The following is a 17,663-nucleotide window of genomic DNA, read 5'->3' on the forward strand; positions in this document are numbered from 1 at the left end:
ACAATCATCTTCATCTATCAAATCAATGCACGTTAAATAACAAAAAACATGCTTTTATTTCTCAGGGTACCCCTGGATCAGATGGACCCCCTGGTAGGGATGGATCTACTGGACTCAAGGTAATGGACGTCATCCTCACTGAAATACACTAAATCAATTCAGCAACTCATTGTTTAAAAGACTTTTCAATGCTGGTTAACATAAATTGTTTTTAACCTGCATCAACACCTTCCGTTCATGTGCAGGGAGAGCGAGGTAACACCGGTCCTGCTGGCGCTCCCGGAGCTCCTGGCCGCCCTGGTCCCCCTGGCCCTGTAGGACCCCTGGGCAAGCAGGGAGACAGAGGAGATGCTGTAAGTATCACAAATAACGTAAGAACCCCAAGCACAGTGTAATTTTAAATGGCACCCACACCTATTTCTTTTTTAGGGTACTCAAGGACCTGCAGGACCCCCAGGACCAGCTGGAGCTAGAGGAACAGCTGTAAGTATCATTAAATCAAAATGTATTTTATCATTAAGTTGGGGTTTTTTCTAGTTTCTGATTTTATTTGATTAAAACTGCCACATATACAAATCCATGAATGTTAAAAGGTGAATCTTTACTTTAGGGACCTCAAGGACCACGTGGAGACAAAGGAGAAGCTGGAGAGGCTGGAGAGAGGGGGCAGAAGGGTCACCGTGGCTTCACTGGTCTGCAGGGTCTTTCCGGACCCCCTGTAAGCACTTTAATACACATCTAATAGTTCATCCATTCGGTGCCGCTTTCTGTCTTTCTCCTGATCTGTTATCATCTTTGTCCCAATAGGGTCCCTCTGGAGATTCTGGGCCTGCCGGACCTGCAGGACCAAGCGGCGCTAAGGTGAGCAGAACAAAGCAGAAGAGATGAAAAACTATATTTCCATCCTGCACCTTTAACACAGAAACTATATGATGGTAATGAAGGGCACAGGTTAGCGTTTTTGTAATTCTCCAATCACCTAGAAGAAGATGGGGACAGGAAAGGCCTTGTGCTTTAATTACCCACCGCTGTGATAAGATGGGCAGCTGAGGCATTTTGTAATTACTCTCTGTGAGGAAAAGTGGCAGACAGACAGGGGGGACTGTGATTTGTGAAACCCACTCCCGCTGAGATTGGAAATGGGCTTCAATCTCTGTTCTTGATAAGCTAAGCACTGAGCATGATAAGAAAAATGAAGGGAAATGTCACCATACAAATATTCTTCATGCATAATAAGGCAAAGGGTCTGAGGGTAATAGAGAGAAACTGCTGGTGCATTTGATTTCCTTTATCAGATTTTATTATCCAAACTTCACTGTGGATCTGAAGAAATAACAAAGTTTTACACTTTGAACAAAAAAGCCCAAGTTCACTTAATGAAACTGCTTTTCATGTTTTCATCCTCTCGTTCTGTAGGGACCCCCTGGAGCAGCCGGACCTGCTGGCAAAGATGGAACTAATGGACAGGCCGGCCCCATTGGACCTCCTGGACCTCGTGGACGCTCTGGAGAATCTGGTCCTGCTGTATGTAACATGTCACGAGAATAATAATCTACAACCAAATGAGTCTGTATGCTGTTCTATTTCAGTCAAGTCTCATTTCTTGCTTTTGCCTTCTTCCAGGGTCCTCCTGGTAATGCCGGACCACCTGGTCCTCCCGGGCCACCTGGCCCTGGCATCGACATGTCTGCTTTTGCTGGCCTGGGTCAGGTGGAGAAGGGCCCCGATCCTCTCAGGTACATGAGGGCCGATGAGGCATCCAGCTCTGTGAGGCAGCATGACATTGAGGTCGATTCAACACTAAAGTCCATCATCAACCAGATTGATAACCTGCGAAGCCCTGACGGCTCACAGAAGAATCCCGCTCGCACCTGCAGAGACCTCAAACTGTGCCATCCTGAGTGGAAGAGCGGTAAGAAAACCAGACACTAAGGTCTGACCATATATCATATATCATACGGTATAGGATCCCTGATTGCGACTCCATATTTTTATTATTTGGCTAAAGTAGAGTAACTTTGCACAATTCTTAATTTAAAATCATTGTTTTTTATTTTATACTGAGCCTCTCAGTGCATCCATATCTGAAACAAGCTATTTTCCTTTCCTTCCTCTTCCTTTAAACCACTGTTCTTGTCATTGGCTGCCCCTGGCAAATAGATAAGTAGGGCTTCTGGGCCTTCAGCTAGAGTTGTGTGCCTGCGATGATAACAAAAAAAACCACGGGAAGTGATCCACAACTGTAACAGTGACAGATATAACAGAAAATAAGGAAAAGCATAATAGGTGGCCTTTAAGTGAAAACCCAGACTGCATGAACAGGTGTTATGCTGTTCGTGTAAAATCATTTCAGTCCTTGTATTTCTAGATCGCAGCGCTGCATTTGGGTTGGTGTCTCTATACTCAAACACACATTCTGTCTGTTTTGTTATCAGTATGAGAGAAAGAGCTCAGTTTGTGGCTTTCTTTTACCTTCAGTTCACCCCCCACTGCACCCGCCCAAATCATTAGTGACACTAATGGCTTAGTGTGTCAGGACAACTTGTTCTGCCTGAATAGGGACAAGAAGCAGCAGACCTTGATAAATCCTTCACACCAAGACGGGAGGAAATCTGCTTTTCATACTTTTTATGTATACTCTTTGATGGACCATTTATATTACAGCATTGCTCCTGAAAATGTCATAAGCCTGACTTTAAAATCCTGCTGCATCACTCTTCTTTATAATAATGAACTTTTCATCTTCGGATATGAGCAGTTGAACAGGCTAAATCTTACATTTAGTGATTAGGACTCTCCTCATTAACTCAACTGTCTCATTTTCTCAGGTGATTACTGGGTTGATCCTAACATTGGCAGCACGGCTGATGCCATCAAGGTCTTCTGTAACATGGAGACCGGAGAGACCTGTGTCTATCCAAGCATCGCCAAGGTACCAAAGAAGAACTGGTGGACGAGTAAGAGCAAGGAACGCAAGCACGTCTGGTTCGGAGAGACAATGAATGGAGGATTCCATGTGAGTGCACACATACATCATTAGTGAACATCAAACTCCTCTTAAAGAGTCTAATGTACAAGCTGCTAACTCTCCCACCTGTTGTCTGATTCCACAGTTCAACTACGCTCAGGAAGGCGTTGCTGGCGTCGCTGCCAGCGTCCAGCTGACCTTCTTGAGGCTTCTGTCCAATGAAGCATCCCAGAACGTCACTTACCACTGCAAGAACAGCATTGCCTACCTGGACCAGGCCACCGGCAACCTGAAGAAGGCTCTGCTGCTACAGGGTTACAATGAGGTGGAGATCCGTGCAGAGGGCAACAGTCGGTTCACTTACAATGTGTTGGAGGATGGCTGCAAGGTGAGTGTGGGAAAAAGACTGAGAAAATAACTGTTAATTCAAATCATGTTAGAAATTTTACTATGCAATAAGGCTGAACTGTAACACATTCCTTTGGTCTCACTCAACAGACACATACCGGCCAGTGGGGCAAGACTGTCTTTGAGTACAAAACACAGAAAACCTCCCGTCTGCCAATCACGGACATTGCTCCTTTGGACATCGGAGGAGCAGATCAGGAGTTCGGAGTGGATGTAGGCCCTGTCTGCTTTATTTAAAGCGGAGTTTCACGATGGCCCCCCATAAAACAGGAAATAAATAAACTAAACCATGAAACATTACACACATGCCCACAATAAAGAAGACTGGAAATTATAAAAGAAAATTGATCGTTTTTTTCTCTCACTACAAAGTGCTCTCCAAGGTGTACTCCTTGGATGTTAGCACTGAAGGGCACCGGCAATATCTGTACACCACACCAGCACTCTCTGTCAACCCGCTTCCTGAGATCCAGTCATGTTTCCCATGGCCCGCTGTTGACAGGAATGAGTCAGAGCCAAGAGGAAGAGGCACAGAGCGAACAAGTTATGAACAGAAACATGGCTTGATGTCACTTATTTATTGTTTAACCTGAATAGGAAGAGCTGAGGTAGGACTGGACGGGTTTTCTTTGTAAGTAAGCCAGGCCCCCTTTTCCACTACAACCTCTGTCGCAGTCCTACTCCACCTCCCTCCCTGTTTCTCTCCTGACACACAAATATTGCATTTTGAATCCATGTAGACCAATAAAAAAAATAAAAATCTCAGTAGGTGAAAGTGTGAGCTCCAGGCCCGTCCATCGCGAGCGGGAGCAGAAGCTTTTACTGTGTATTATAAATCCTTGGTTCCATTGTTGTAAAAGTCTGTGTTTATAAACAACCAGATGGTTTTATATATATTTCCACATTATGTGTGTACATGTGTCTAGATGCGCACCAACACTTTTGGGAAAGTGAGGTTACATTTGGGATGTATGTTTCCAGTGTCCTGTACCCTTTGACTGGCCATCACAAGAAGGCCCAGTTTGTACCCCCCCACCCCACCCCGACCACCACGACCCAAGAAAAAAAAAAAGAAATTTATTTTGAAGAAGAATTTGCTTTGCTTTTTTTTTTCTTATTGTAGTCATCCAGATTGTTCAAAGCTACCTCACACTGACAAACAAAGTGAAAATGTTGAATTCAAATCTGAGCTGACCAAACCTTTAGCTTTCAGATGGATCTAGAGCTTGAACCGCCATCTTTGTTTTGGGTTGCTCTGTATTCGGAAGGTGCTATGACGACTTCTGCGCCTGAGATGATAACAAAAAAACAAAAACGAAGATCCATCACTGTAACAGTGACAGATGTAACAGAAAATAAGGAAAAGCATAATAGGTGGCCTTTAAGTGAAAACCTGGACTGGACAGGTGTTATGTTGTTTGTGTAAAGTCATTTCAGTCCTTGTATTCCTAGATCGCAGCGTTGCATTTGGGTCAGTGTCTCTATACTTAAACACACATTCTGTCTGTTTTGTTATCAGTATGAGAGAAAGAGCTCAATTTGTGGCTTTCTTTTACCTTTATTCCCCCCCCCGACACTAATGACTTAGATCTAGAGCTTGAAATCACCAGTCGCATCTCTGACACCCCCCCCACTAGCTTCACACCACACACTCACACTCCACCCTGAGGGAGGGGTGCAGTCAGGTAAAGACAGGAGAGACAGGCGAGCTCGGAGGCCTCCTGTGGTGTCCACACCTGAATGTGGACCTCCAACAACAGCCCCTCAGAAGCAGCCAGGGTGGGTTGTCTCTGTGTGTGTAAAGGGTGTGTACATTAAAAAAAAATTAATTTTATAATGACCATGATCATTTTTGTTTTTATTTTGCTACACTTCAAATTGATGTAAATTGAATAATAAAAGGAAAACCGAACTGAGGATGGCGTTTATTTTATTCAATTGAGTTTCGAAAAAAAACACAAATGGCACAGGGGATGGATTTCTTCTTTTAGCAGAGCCAGTCACGTGTGCTCAAATGTTATTTTTCCTTTTTAAACTTTTTGTCTGTGTGCGAGAGTGTGATGCAAGTGTGTGTGTGTGTGTGCGTTTTTGCATGAGCGAATGCATGCAAACGCATGAGCAAATCTCATAACACGAAGGAACAAAAGTACTGTATTTGTTTCGGGGTGGGCATCGTTGGCTCCTGTTTGTCTGGACTCAAAGATATAAATAAAGAAAATATTGTTGACTGGAATCAGATATATTGTGAGGTAGTGGCACACTGTGAGCTGCATCACTGCCTCAGAAAAAATATAGTTGTTTAGAGTTCCTAAAAAAGCAGACGAGACCTGATTTTACACAATAAAACCATTCATTTGCCATTTAGAGTTGTTAGGATTTCATTTGTCATTAAAAATCCCAAACTGTGAGTTGAAAGTAAATTTTTTTGCTGCTTTAAATACAATTTAAGACCAAAAATGAGATAGGAATACACATCACAGTAAGTATGCGGCTGAGTGTAAGGACAAGCTTAATAATAATATTGTGATTTGTCCTGAATTTGCACAGCACAGCTTGCTAAATTAGCATATTCAGGTGCTAGGATTTAACCACCAAGAGTAACTGGCTTTCTCAAGAAATTTGTCCTTAAATTAAGTCAGTCTGGCCTGTTCCACAAATAGCATGGTCTCAGTGTAAGAGCTAATTGTGTAGGAGGGTGAGGAAAAAACAGCTGTGAATAAAAAAACAACAAACATCTAAAGTGGATTTCAGATCATATCTTCTGTTTTAAGATACATCTTAAGACTTTATAAGCATGAGTGTGGCCGAACCTGTTTATTTACGAGAAATTTGCACAACTGAATGTCAATTATAATATTTTAGAACTCTAATTTTCTTATTTTACACTGAACTTGAAAAAGTGTTTCAATTTTCTGCTGCCCATTACAGAAACCTCTTTGCAACTGATTTCACCCAGTGTTACATTTGGCCCACGAAGCCATAACAAATTACTATTAGAGCTGGCCTACTGGTATTATACAGCTAATATATATATTGTTTAGTATTAAGCTTTGCTTGTTCCATATTCAGTTTTCCAGGAAAACTTATTTGAGTCCATAAGAAAAGATTCATTCTTATATCTAGAGGAAGATTTTTTCAATAAATATTAATGTTAGCCCGCGACTTTGTTCCAGTTTAGAATTTTGGCCCACTGTGTATTTGAGTTTGACACCCCTGAATTAGAAAATCTGAGGTGACATCTTTCTTGAACATCGCATTCACAGGATGTTTAGAAAACCTGAACTCTGACCTTGAAATTAAGGGCACCAAATTTTGAGGAGAGATTCATCTATGGTGTCAATTCAAAATCCTGGGTGACATTTTTCTCGAGTTATCATGTTGACAAGATCTAACCGTGACCATATGATTTATACTTGTCTGAGATCTTTAATACACGCCTCTATAGCATCAATTTGAAAATCTTAGGTTGAAGTATTGTCTTCACAAAGTCATAGATCACATCATAGATCACCTTTAACCTCAGCTTTTAACAAATATTGAGAAATAAGGCAGCAAGCGGGTGTTTATTTAGCACTTTCAACATATTTATTAACAATCCACAACAAAACATGATGAGTGACCGTGTGATGGTGGGTGGAGGGCAGTCAGGAAATGAGCTCTGTAAAGAGAGACTGATTGGCAAAGTCGGCGGGCCTTTCCTGGACGTGAGGCAGTGTCGGACTGCCACTGGGGCCCAAACGCGGGATGCTGGCACTCAGGAAATAGAAAGGCACATGGGTAATTCTTCCACTGGACCAGCACTGAGAACAAAGAGAGGAAACATCCACAGTGACGTCAGATACCTGGACTCAGATAACCAGCATCAATCCTTAGGATTCCCTAAGGCTGACATGATTAAGGTGGAGTTTAAAAAATAAAGGATAAAAACAGCATAAAGGAACTAAAACAGGAATTTAATATTTTAAGACTGACCACAGTGAGCAGAGCTCCGTGTCGGAAATTTGGGTGGAACTGCATCAGTCTCGGTTCGGCTCCTGGCTCACCTTGAACAAAACCACTGAGCAAGAAAAACATATCAACCACATGCAGACAGGAAGTACAGCAGTTTCACAGAGAAACACATTAGTGTGAGCTGTAATAAAGCTACGCAAGTACGACATGAATAAATATACAAACCACGGCAAAAGCTCAAAGATGGGGCTGACTCTTGTCTTGAACATAGCAATGATTGGAGACCGGTCTGCTGCCCGTGGATCACCTGAGAGGAAAAAATATGGCTGAGATGAGTTACTTAAACTTAAATGCTGACAAAGTCCATGAGGGTGAAGAGAAACGAGGTGATACCTTTAAGAAGCACTGCAAGCCTCTCTCCCCTCGGATCCCAGGCTAAGGACTGGATCTCTCCACCAACACTGGCAAACAAATTAGACATGAGGTGACCAACATTAAACTGCTTGGGTCACTTCCCAGGAGAAATATGTAGAGGCTGTATTTAAGTAAAAAGGGAATTACAGAGGGAACAAAGTGTACTTAAACTATTAAAAATATATATATTATGAAGAGTGCCATTTGTCATTGCTGCACCTAATCATTTCTATGGATGCATATAACAAAGTACGTAGTGTATTTTTACTCCTTGGAATACTGCTGAGGAATGTAATCTGTAAAAAATGGATCATGTTTTATAAGCTGATCACTTGTTTTGCATGCAAAAAGTAATTAATAACTAACACTATGAATTTAATATACTGCAGAATTGAACTGTGGTAGCAGAAGAAGTACCAAAGATTGTACCTGACCACAGAGATACATTTATGGTGAGAACTTAAGTAAAAAGGCAGTAAATGAGCATTATTTTTTACATTTAAAATAAAGTATAAAGCTACACTAAGGTTTTGAGCTCAGTCATTTTCCTGCTGGATTCTTCCTGCGTGCTAATTTTCACTGTTCTTTTTGGGTCTTTCAGGAAGATCAATGTACTCGTTTTCATGTAGTTAGACTGAAAGATGGCCAATTAGCCACTTTTTTTTCAGAGTTCTTACACGATGTCTCCATCTGGTGTGTTAAAAGTTGTCTCTGACAGGTCAGCCACCACAACTGCTGCATGCGGCCCTTTTGATGTGCCTGAAGGCACGGCTGCTGAATAATAACAACAGATATTTTAAAAACTCCATAAAGTAAGCTGTCAAGTTTCAAAAGTTGTAAGAAGTATCTCATTAATGCCATCAGTTTTTCAAAGAAAAAAACGATACATATATTTTTTGTAAAGACTCCAAAAGTTAACCTGGTGTGTTAGTGAAGGTCAGAGCGTAGATGACCGTCTCGCCCAGCACAGTGAAGAGAAGTCGACTCCCATCTGGACTCCAACAACCAGACTAACCAAAACAGACAATAATGCCTATAAAACATGTTGTATTAAAGAAATGTGTCACCTATTTAAACATCAAACATGATGACAATGTTTCACCTGGCAGCGCCCTTTTATACATGGCCAGCGCTCACAAGTCCACATTCTGGTCTCCCAAACCCTGGGAAGAGATTTTTTATTTTAAAACTTTTGTCCTTTTATAATCTTGTATTAACACACGCTAAACTCCAACATATGTCGCTAATCCCCCACATGCTCATAAATATTCATTAGGATGAACAGGCCTCTAGTATAACACAGCAGGTCCAAACTAATCTGACAGATGTACTACAGCAGCTCCGAATCAGCAAATGAGAGATGTGTAAAACTTCTGAGCTCTTAAGTTTTGTTTCGCACCTGAACAGGGCTGAAGGTGTAGAAGCTAGGACATGGCTACCATCAGGAGACCAGGACAGGAAAGTAACCCCACCGCCGCCAACACGTTGAAGTGGTACGCAGCTTTCTGCAGCCACGTCCCACACCTGAAAGATGCATTTGAGGTGAATTTTAGTCATTTTGCGAATCACCGTCTGCAGTTCAGAGATGACGTTGCAGCCTCGTTACCATCATTGCCGTGTCCATGGGCGAGGCAGACAGAAGGAGAGATCCGCTGGGAGACCAAGCGATGGAAGTGACAGGAGCGTGACCGGGATGAGACAAAACATGAGCACACCCAGCTGAAGGCCTGAAACGAGATGACAGGAAGAGTAATGGGGTATATTAGAGAGCAAATACAGCTCTGATAAGGAAACAGTGAAGGTGCTTAATTCAAGGTACAAATGAACACTTTTAAAAAAAAGGGCGACTTTAGTATTACACAGGAAGGCAAATGTATAATGGACGGTCTTAAGTCCAAAACCGCAACACTGAAACTCTAATAGTCAAAAATGTAATTTAAGATTTAATTTAATGTACTAATATAGATTATAACGTACGGCTCCAAAACCACCATTTCATTCTTACTGAAATCTTTTTTTTTGCCAGAACAAAGCAACTGAGTAATCTGTGATTTAAGTTTTTACTAAAACTCTTAACACTCAATGAGCCAGCCTCCTATTACAGGTAGCAGTATTGCTATGTCACAACATATCACAACAATGCCACTTTTAATTTTATAAGTGCCTTCCAACAGCTGTAGGGGAAAAAAAACAAATGTTTTGCTAGCTAACTACTAAAAAATTCAGCACTGCATTAAATGTAAAACTTGCATTTCTGGCATTTTTTAAGAGACCTGAATTCAATGTTTCGTACATGACCTGAATTTACATACCTGGTTGACAGTGAGCAAGGGTCCACATGCCAAACCAGTAAACAGTTCTGACACCCGACTGCGAGGGCAGACGCACACAGCGGCTTCCACTGCACTACTGCAACATTCCTCTGTAGTCGATGCTTCAGTGTGGGAGTTGTGGCACTGAGGGAGAACAAAAGGAGACAAAGCAATGAGAATAATCTCACAGAATGACTCAGAAAACAAACTGAACATGGCTCGATGAGGTTGACACAGTTTAAGATTTCATTTTTCCCTGTAGAGCTTTGATTGATTGTGTGTGTGTAGAGAATATTAAAAATCCAAGAAACAACTAAAAGCGTTTAGACCTTCATTTACCACCTGAGACCTTATCTATGAGCTGGCAGAAGACAAGTATGATCTAATGCTGTAAAAAGGTTTTAAAGCTGATAAACTTGAGACTAGACGCATTTGAAGATTGTGTTACTCTTTGATCTTGAACAAAATAATGAAAGCAAGTTGCAAAGAAAGCGGGAGCATTTTGGTACCAGCGCGCTTTCCTCAGATCTAGTTTCGGTACCTTTTGGGGTTGTAGATCTTGATAGAGTCATCTAACAGGGCCACAGCAAATTTATCTGTATGTGGATGCCAGGCAAAGGCTCGCACCACACAGTCCGACCTGGTAAAACAAGAAGAAGGTTGAATATCAGGATTTGAATTTATATTTTATATTAATTATTTTAAAATATTCAAAATTTTTATAAAGATTACATCGTTTTTTTCAGAATGACACATTTACCATAAAAAGTGAATAAGTCAGCCAGATCTTGTAGCTTTACATTTGTTTATTAAACAAAAATGATTAATGAACAATAAAAAAAAAACATAACTGAATGCTTTAACTATGAGAAAAATTAACAGTTCACCAAGTTGGCGCTTACCAGTTCAGCACTTGTGAAAATTCAGCAATCATGTCTTCACTGCTCAACTATTAAAATATAATTAAATAAAAACACTTGAATCTGAACCCAAAAGTGACTGACAATCAAGTGGAAGATAATTAACGAGCAGAGAGAACTTACTGTGAGATGAGGAAACAGGGAGCCGTGAAAAGAAGAGACCCATCGGAGCAATGCCAGGATACAACCAGAACTCATTGACAACCATTTGGGCACTGCAAAATCGCAAATAACAGGAGAGTCACCGTGTTTGCGCATTACTGTGTGCGCAGGTTTAGGGATGTATGTGCTAAAACAAAACATGAGATTTTGGGGCATCACGTACCCTGTGGGTGGGAGTTGGTGATTTCATTCAGTAACCCTGTCAAACCGCCATCCCTCCTGGAACACACGGACAAGATCAACACATTTTCTTTGTCTGTCATACACTCAGTACAACGTGATAAAATCGTCCCTGAAACACTTTTATCAGCTGCTCTGTATCAAGTAAGAAATAAGGTGCGACTTTTCAGGCAGATTGAGATGCTTTGCATGACTATGAGGTGCAGCTGCTGCCTTCTGTTTAAGCTGTAGAGATGTCCTGTTTACTAATTTGTGGCTGTTTTATAACTGACTGACAGCACGTTCGCAGATTGCTGTTTGCTAAAGGTTAAACATAACTGATTACTCTGAAAAACACAGTGATTAAAAGCTACAGAATTAATTTGGTTGAGAATTTTGTCCAGAGCAATTTAATTGAACAGCTGCGAACAGAAATCCTTCCTGTGCCCTTGAAGCAGCAAGGTTTTAAAAACATCCCGAGGATGACAGGCTGCGTTGATAAGGAGAGGTGAAGAATGAATTACAGTCTTTATTATTGCCCAATAAATGTATCTTTATTTAATGGGATGTCTGTTAAATAAATAAATATCAAGAAATATTTTAGGGTGTCAATAAAGAAAGAATTAAACAATCTAATTTAAAAGGCTATCAATTTTTTTTAAAGTTTGTGGTAAATTAAAAAAAAACAAAAACAAAAAAAACATGGGTGATTATAAAGTTTTGCATATGAAAGACACACGGCACATATCCATATGATAATCAAACTCTTCCCATACTTCTGCATGTCTGGAATCACTGTAGCCACCACTGCTGTTACGTTACCTATGGGCAACCACATGAAATCCTCTCTTTCTAAGAATACAGATTTTGATCGTTACCGGTGAATGGCTGTGCATTTAAAGCACGCTGAAATCGGATGATTCTTTTTGATACATTCTGTATATTGTGTAGTACATGTGTTGTTTTTAAGGAAGCCCCCTTTTGTTTCTAAATCTTGGAGAAGACATCAGGTTGGAGTATTTGTTTAGTTGCTCTGATTTCTTGCTGCTGCACTGACTGTTTCAGAGTTATTTGGGGTTTTACTTATTGCTATCAAAACAACTGCATGTAACCAGAGGAGAAGAGCGAGCACACCACAAACCCTTTGGTTTAAAGTTGTGCCACAAAGATCAACTTAGACCTGAAATTTAGCTGCTGTGGCGATTCAACTACAACAGCGGTCCCCAAGCTTTTTTACGCCACGGACCGGTTTAATGTCAGGCAATATTTTCACGGACCGGCCTTCGGTATCGCGGATAAAAACAACAAAATAAAATGATACAACCAAGACAAAAACTGTGATATTTTGTAAATATAATAATAAACTCGAACTCACTGTGTAATTGTGTAACTTTATTAGCAGCGTCCTCCTGAAATGCGCCAACAACATTGAGAGTAACATCCTCCTCTCTGCCCTTTAATGCTCTCTGGTCGCTATGGTAACGTGTAAATATTTCTTTCAAAATAAGACACACAACTAGAGATGGACCGATCCGATATTACGTATCGGTCCGATACTGACCTAAATTACTGGATCGGATATCGGAGAGAAATAAAAAATGTAATCCGATCCATTAAATATCAAAAAAGCACCTCACAAAACTTGCGACACGGCGTAACTCGGCTCATAACAGTAGCACGTGGGAGCAGTGTGCTCACATGATAGAGAGGCTGTGTGTATTTGTAGCCTGCTAGCAAACATTTCATCTCCGAGGAAGTTATCTCAGAGAGAAGTAAAGCAAGTGTGTAAGTTCATCTCTGAATGTTTGTAAAGTATTCCAGCGTTAAGCTTAACAACCGATATATGGAGCGACTGCCTCTTCTCTCTCTCTCTCCTGCTGCTACTTCAATCGTGAAACTGCTTAATGATCAGCTGATCGGCTTTTCTGTCGCGAGTCCGTCTCTCTTCTTTGTTTTTGGCCCACTTTGCACCAGAAAGACGAAACCAGCGGCTGAACAACAGCAGCACTATTAAGCTTGATAAGCTATTGTTAGAATTTATTTAATATTACTTTCTACACCAGGATGTTTTTCTACGTAGCTGACGGCTGTAACTGTGCAGGGGCGGATCTAGCAAAGTTTAGCCAGGGGGGCCGATAGGCCCCCCTGATTATCTGAATCTTACACCCAAAGTTTTAATCTGATGTAAAATGTATAGAAGTCCATTACTGTATATAGTAACTGTTAAGTCTAATATACCCTAGTAAGCTAAAGTACTTTTTCCTTTGGGAAAGTACCATCTGTGAATTCTGCAATTCTGTTGAAGAAACATGTTGAATCTATTTAATTATTCTTGAAAAATAATTTATTTCTGTGAATTTTTTTCACCCTGCATCAAAGTAAAGTTGATTACATTGATTAAGCATCATGAGGTGGAGGGTGGTTCCCCATTTTCTTTTGCTGGGAGTTTGCAACCCTATTAGTTAGGTTGCTTAATAGTTCTGCTAAGTACTCTTTAAAATACCAGAATAGGGAGGATGGAGTAGGTTTAACTTTATTAGATTGATCAGTGTTGCTGATCTATGAAATATTTTGGGTGCAGTGTTTTTTTTTTTTTTACATACAGGTATAACAGAATAGCTTTAGTGTTGTTGTTGTTTTTTTAACTTGAGTATGAACTTATACAAAAAGCAGCAAGATATTAAAAAAAAAACAGTTTTATTGATTAAAAAACACACTATATCGGATTCATATCGGTATCGGCAGATATCCAAATTTATGATATCGGTATCGGACATAAAAAAGTGGTATCGTGCCATCTCTACACACAACTACAACAAAAGACCCAGGGAAACTGAGTTAACGATAAAAATCCCCAAAACCATAAATTTCACACCCAAGCCTATACTCTCGCGGCCCGGAACCAAACGACTCATGGACAGGTACCGGTCCGTGACCCAGGGGTTGGGGAACGCTGAACTACAAGATATATTTGCACGCTAATGTTTTCATTTTAAATGAGTTGTACAGCAATACACTGAGTGGTGATTTTTTATTTTATTTTGCCCAATCCATTGATATCAATGAGCGTACACTAAAAAAAAGAAACAGTATTGGCAGCAGTTTAGCAGGGCTACAAAGGCAACACACTTTCAACAGAACTTGAAAAGTACAACCTTCATGAAGGTGCAATTTATTGCAGGATTGTTAGGCTTAAAGTTTATATATAAGTTTACATTTAACACAGCTGGTAAATTATTGCACGGCTTCGTTATCAGGTGGTCTATATGTTGGCTACGTACCATGCTGCTGCACTCCTCATCCACAGGGTTTCCGAGTGGTCCAGGAAAGCTGCCTTGCTGCTGTTTTCTGTCCGACTGTGAAGTTTCAGAGACTCTCGAGGGAAAGACAGACTAGGAGGACTAAAGTCCTGCAGAAAATACAGACAACATAATGGACATTTAGGAATGAGCTGCCACTCTACATTAGCCTGACCCCAACAAGTTAGGTTTTTAAATCACATTTAAAAACCTTTTCTCCGCGGCATTTCAAGATTAATACCAGAATTAGCTTTTTTAGACATTAGACATTTTTGAGGATTATATTTATGGATTTTTCAATTCAATTCAATTCAATTTTATTTATATAGCGCCAAATCACAACAACAGTCGCCTCAAGGCACTTTATACTGCACAGTAGATCGTACAATAATAGATACAGAGAAAAACCCAACAATCATATGACCCCCTATGAGCAAGCACTTTGGCGACAGTGGGAAGGAAAAACTCCCTTTTAACAGGAAGAAACCTCCGGCAGAACCAGGCTCAGGGAGGGACAGCCATCTGCTGCGACCGGTTGGGGTGAGAGAAAGAAGACAGGATAAAAACATGCTGTGGAAGAGAGACAGAGTCAACAAGACCATGGAAAATCACAACAGATGCACTACCACATTATCTAAATATCAGTATTTGCTAAATCAGCCTCCTTGATGGATATTAATGTGAATGAGATATCCTGATGGCAGTAGCCTTTGTGTATCGGTTAATTCACATCACTTCTGCACATACATGTAACTTGTTGAGTGTTAGTTTTTTTTCCTCTCTTATTTTCTTTTCTAAATGTACCTGTATATTGTTTATATGTTCGAAATAAATTACCAATCAATCAATCAGTGTAGCTTACTTTGGTTATACTGCTAGATAAAGTCTGTCAGTAAGGCAGTCCATTGCACTGCATGTATTGAGTTGAAGATGAAAAAATAAATTAATAAATGTATTTGCAGGTTAGTTATCACTAAGAAACCTAAATCAGGAAAATTAATTTCATTTTGATCTGCCTAAAAGCGCAAGTGAGTCATACATCTCCTTTAATAGACTATGGGACTGTGTCAGAGCTGAGCACACTGAAGGGATTATAATTTAATTAAAATACAATGAAGCTCTTTTGTGTGAACACAAAGAAGCTAAATTTATATATTAACTTATGAATTCACAAGATTAATGATTAGAGCCAGAGTTGCTCTTTTGCCTTATTTGCACCACCTGGCACCTGTGTTTGCTTTGTTGTTATATTGTTTTTATAGATTTCCATTTCTCTTTACATCTGGTGCCTCTGAAGTATGGGGCACTTAAATTGTATATTTTGATGAAGACTGAAATGAAGCAACCACTCCTTTTTTGTGAGTACACACAGAACAGAAACAGAAAGTCGGAATTAAGAGAAAGCTGATAACCATTGATTTTACACTGCTTAATAACACAAAGAAAACCTGGGTGATAGTACACTCCTGTGGTTCAAAAGGAGGATGAATAACAACAAAAACACAATTAACCCACACAAATACCTACAAGCCTGAGCTAAAATGCTGTTAAACACTTTATATCATGGGAAATGAATTTTTCTTTATTCTTTTCCATCTCCAACATCTCCAAACTATACATCACAACAAAAAATCAGTAGTTAAATCAGCCCTAACACTCATTTCCAGCCACTCTACCTGGCCTGCACGTCACCTCATTTGTGCACTTCCCATTGCTTTACCAGGTATTTAAACTTTCACTACCTCTACTTACTTGCAACTTCAGGGAGCACCAATACTAAGGTTTATTATAATGAAAATTAGAGTAAAATCTACTTGGGAAAAAGGAAACTATTTAAGACTGACATTAACTTACAAGACTTACAAGGAATCAGTCTGTCTTGAACGTCTTAAATCTTGAATGTCATAAGCCATATGGTACAATTATATGGTAATGCTGAACCAAAAAAACGCAATTACAAAAAACAAATAATAATTAAGACTACAAAACGACGCTTAATAAGTTACCCCACTGGAAACATGACTGTCTGTCTGTCTTAGCTGAGACTGATAAGTCTGTAGGTTTGAGTCGGACCTGCTTCAGCTGGTCTTCAGTGCTGCTCCCCGACAGCAACTCGTTGTTGGACTCGCACACAGTGGTCTGTCCGTAGGGCAACGGAGGGGGGAAAAGAGCCAGAGAGCACATCTTCTACACGGAGAAATTATTCCACCGGACCCTGCAAAAACACAGTGGATTCGTCAGGTAAAGGCAGACACAGAAGTAGTGGACGCTGTAGCTTTTAGAGCGTGGGAAGCTAGCTAACATCACCAACTGAAGAAAGTTAACTAGTTTGTAATTTTATAATGCTTTGGCAAGAGCCTCGTTTGTATTTACAAACCTCGTGGTCCTTACCTCGTAGTGTGTTTTGTATAGTGCTGTCAATTCTCATTCGTTGTTTCAAAAACAAAGTCAAAGTACATGCTAGTTTGTTGTGACGCTCCTTCAAGTCAATCCCGCCGCGTTAGCTACGGCAACACGGAGGGACAAACAGTACAATTTTTCCTGCAGTGCACAAACTGGGAAAAAATATCGCACTGCCCTCTTCAGGACAGAAAGCGACACTGGAACCACACACAGGCAAACAAGTACAATTTATTTAGGTCGGGAGTGTCAAATTCACTATTTGACTTAACAAAAATGGCGTATATAAAGAAGTATCATTTCAAGGCGTTTACCTGAGCCATGGAGCCTATATAGAAATTACAAAACAAAAACAAACATCAAAATAAACAAGCATAAACTCAAGTGAAAGACACTCCTCAATCCACTCATCATAAAAATGTCAGAGAACAGAAGGTAGTACTTCTTGGTAAGGTACTTTTCTAATCTATTCAATAATTCACTTACAAAATATATAAAATGCCCAAAGTTCTTTAGGCAAAGAAAAATTCAACAGTATCTCTGTTCTTTTTTCCACATTTATTTAATCTACTGTAACTGCATGTGCATTGCAGTGTACTGATCACAAGGAAAAGGCACAAAGCATTCACACGCAGTTTTTTCCAGACATTTTCACTCCTGTAATAATAAT

At 40.2% G+C, this 17,663-nt stretch overlaps 2 protein-coding genes across 4 annotated transcripts in view; one reads left to right on the forward strand and one right to left on the reverse strand.

Annotated features, from left to right (window-relative positions):
• The window catches only part of col2a1a (collagen, type II, alpha 1a), a 23,193-nt gene extending 17,647 nt beyond the window's left edge, over positions 1-5,546 (forward strand). The window contains exons 45-54 of one of the 2 annotated variants that reach the window (XM_006796519.3): positions 66-119; positions 246-353; positions 430-483; positions 611-718; positions 808-861; positions 1,417-1,524; positions 1,624-1,912; positions 2,829-3,016; positions 3,114-3,356; positions 3,467-5,546. In XM_006796519.3, coding sequence (XP_006796582.2) covers positions 66-119; positions 246-353; positions 430-483; positions 611-718; positions 808-861; positions 1,417-1,524; positions 1,624-1,912; positions 2,829-3,016; positions 3,114-3,356; positions 3,467-3,613 — 1,353 coding nt within the window. In that variant the 3' untranslated portion in view covers positions 3,614-5,546. The remainder of the gene's footprint in view (positions 1-65; positions 120-245; positions 354-429; positions 484-610; positions 719-807; positions 862-1,416; positions 1,525-1,623; positions 1,913-2,828; positions 3,017-3,113; positions 3,357-3,466) is intronic. The other variant, XM_035910175.2, reaches the window with a different exon arrangement.
• Positions 5,547-6,938: 1,392 nt separating this feature from the next.
• On the reverse strand, positions 6,939-17,103 carry aaas (aladin WD repeat nucleoporin). Of its 2 annotated transcripts, none has more exons than XM_087833558.1 (17): positions 16,985-17,103; positions 16,667-16,808; positions 14,576-14,703; positions 11,299-11,354; positions 11,097-11,188; positions 10,956-11,002; positions 10,595-10,693; positions 10,054-10,197; positions 9,348-9,468; positions 9,141-9,265; positions 8,844-8,904; positions 8,661-8,751; positions 8,419-8,512; positions 7,721-7,788; positions 7,553-7,634; positions 7,349-7,433; positions 6,939-7,176 (listed from the first exon to the last, which is right to left on the reverse strand). In XM_087833558.1, exons 2-17 carry the CDS (start codon positions 16,775-16,777, stop codon positions 7,021-7,023), a joined length of 1,560 nt encoding a protein of 519 aa, XP_087689684.1. In that variant the 5' UTR covers positions 16,778-16,808; positions 16,985-17,103; the 3' UTR covers positions 6,939-7,020. The 2 variants fall into 2 exon arrangements, with proteins under 2 accessions (XP_087689684.1, XP_087689682.1); XM_087833556.1 differs by having other exon boundaries at positions 8,419-8,515.
• Positions 17,104-17,663: the final 560 nt, after the last annotated feature.

The sequence above is a fragment of the Neolamprologus brichardi genome, chromosome 20, assembly GCF_056152115.1.
Source record: "Neolamprologus brichardi isolate AB-2024 chromosome 20, ASM5615211v1, whole genome shotgun sequence".
NCBI classification, from domain to species: domain Eukaryota; kingdom Metazoa; phylum Chordata; class Actinopteri; order Cichliformes; family Cichlidae; genus Neolamprologus; species Neolamprologus brichardi.

What these genes read in the sequence shown, in the direction of transcription:
- aaas (XM_087833556.1), bottom strand. Translation starts at nt 16,777, where the DNA reads ATGTGCTCTCTGGCTCTTTTCCCCCCTCCGTTGCCCTACGGACAGACC. An exon ending in CTGAAGACCAGCTGAAGCAG is followed by an intron (nt 14,704 to 16,666) that starts GTCCGACTCAAA and finishes TATTTTCTGCAG; the next exon opens with GACTTTAGTCCTCCTAGTCT. An exon ending in GCTTGCAGTGCTTCTTAAAG is followed by an intron (nt 7,635 to 7,720) that starts GTATCACCTCGT and finishes TTTTCCTCTCAG; the next exon opens with GTGATCCACGGGCAGCAGAC.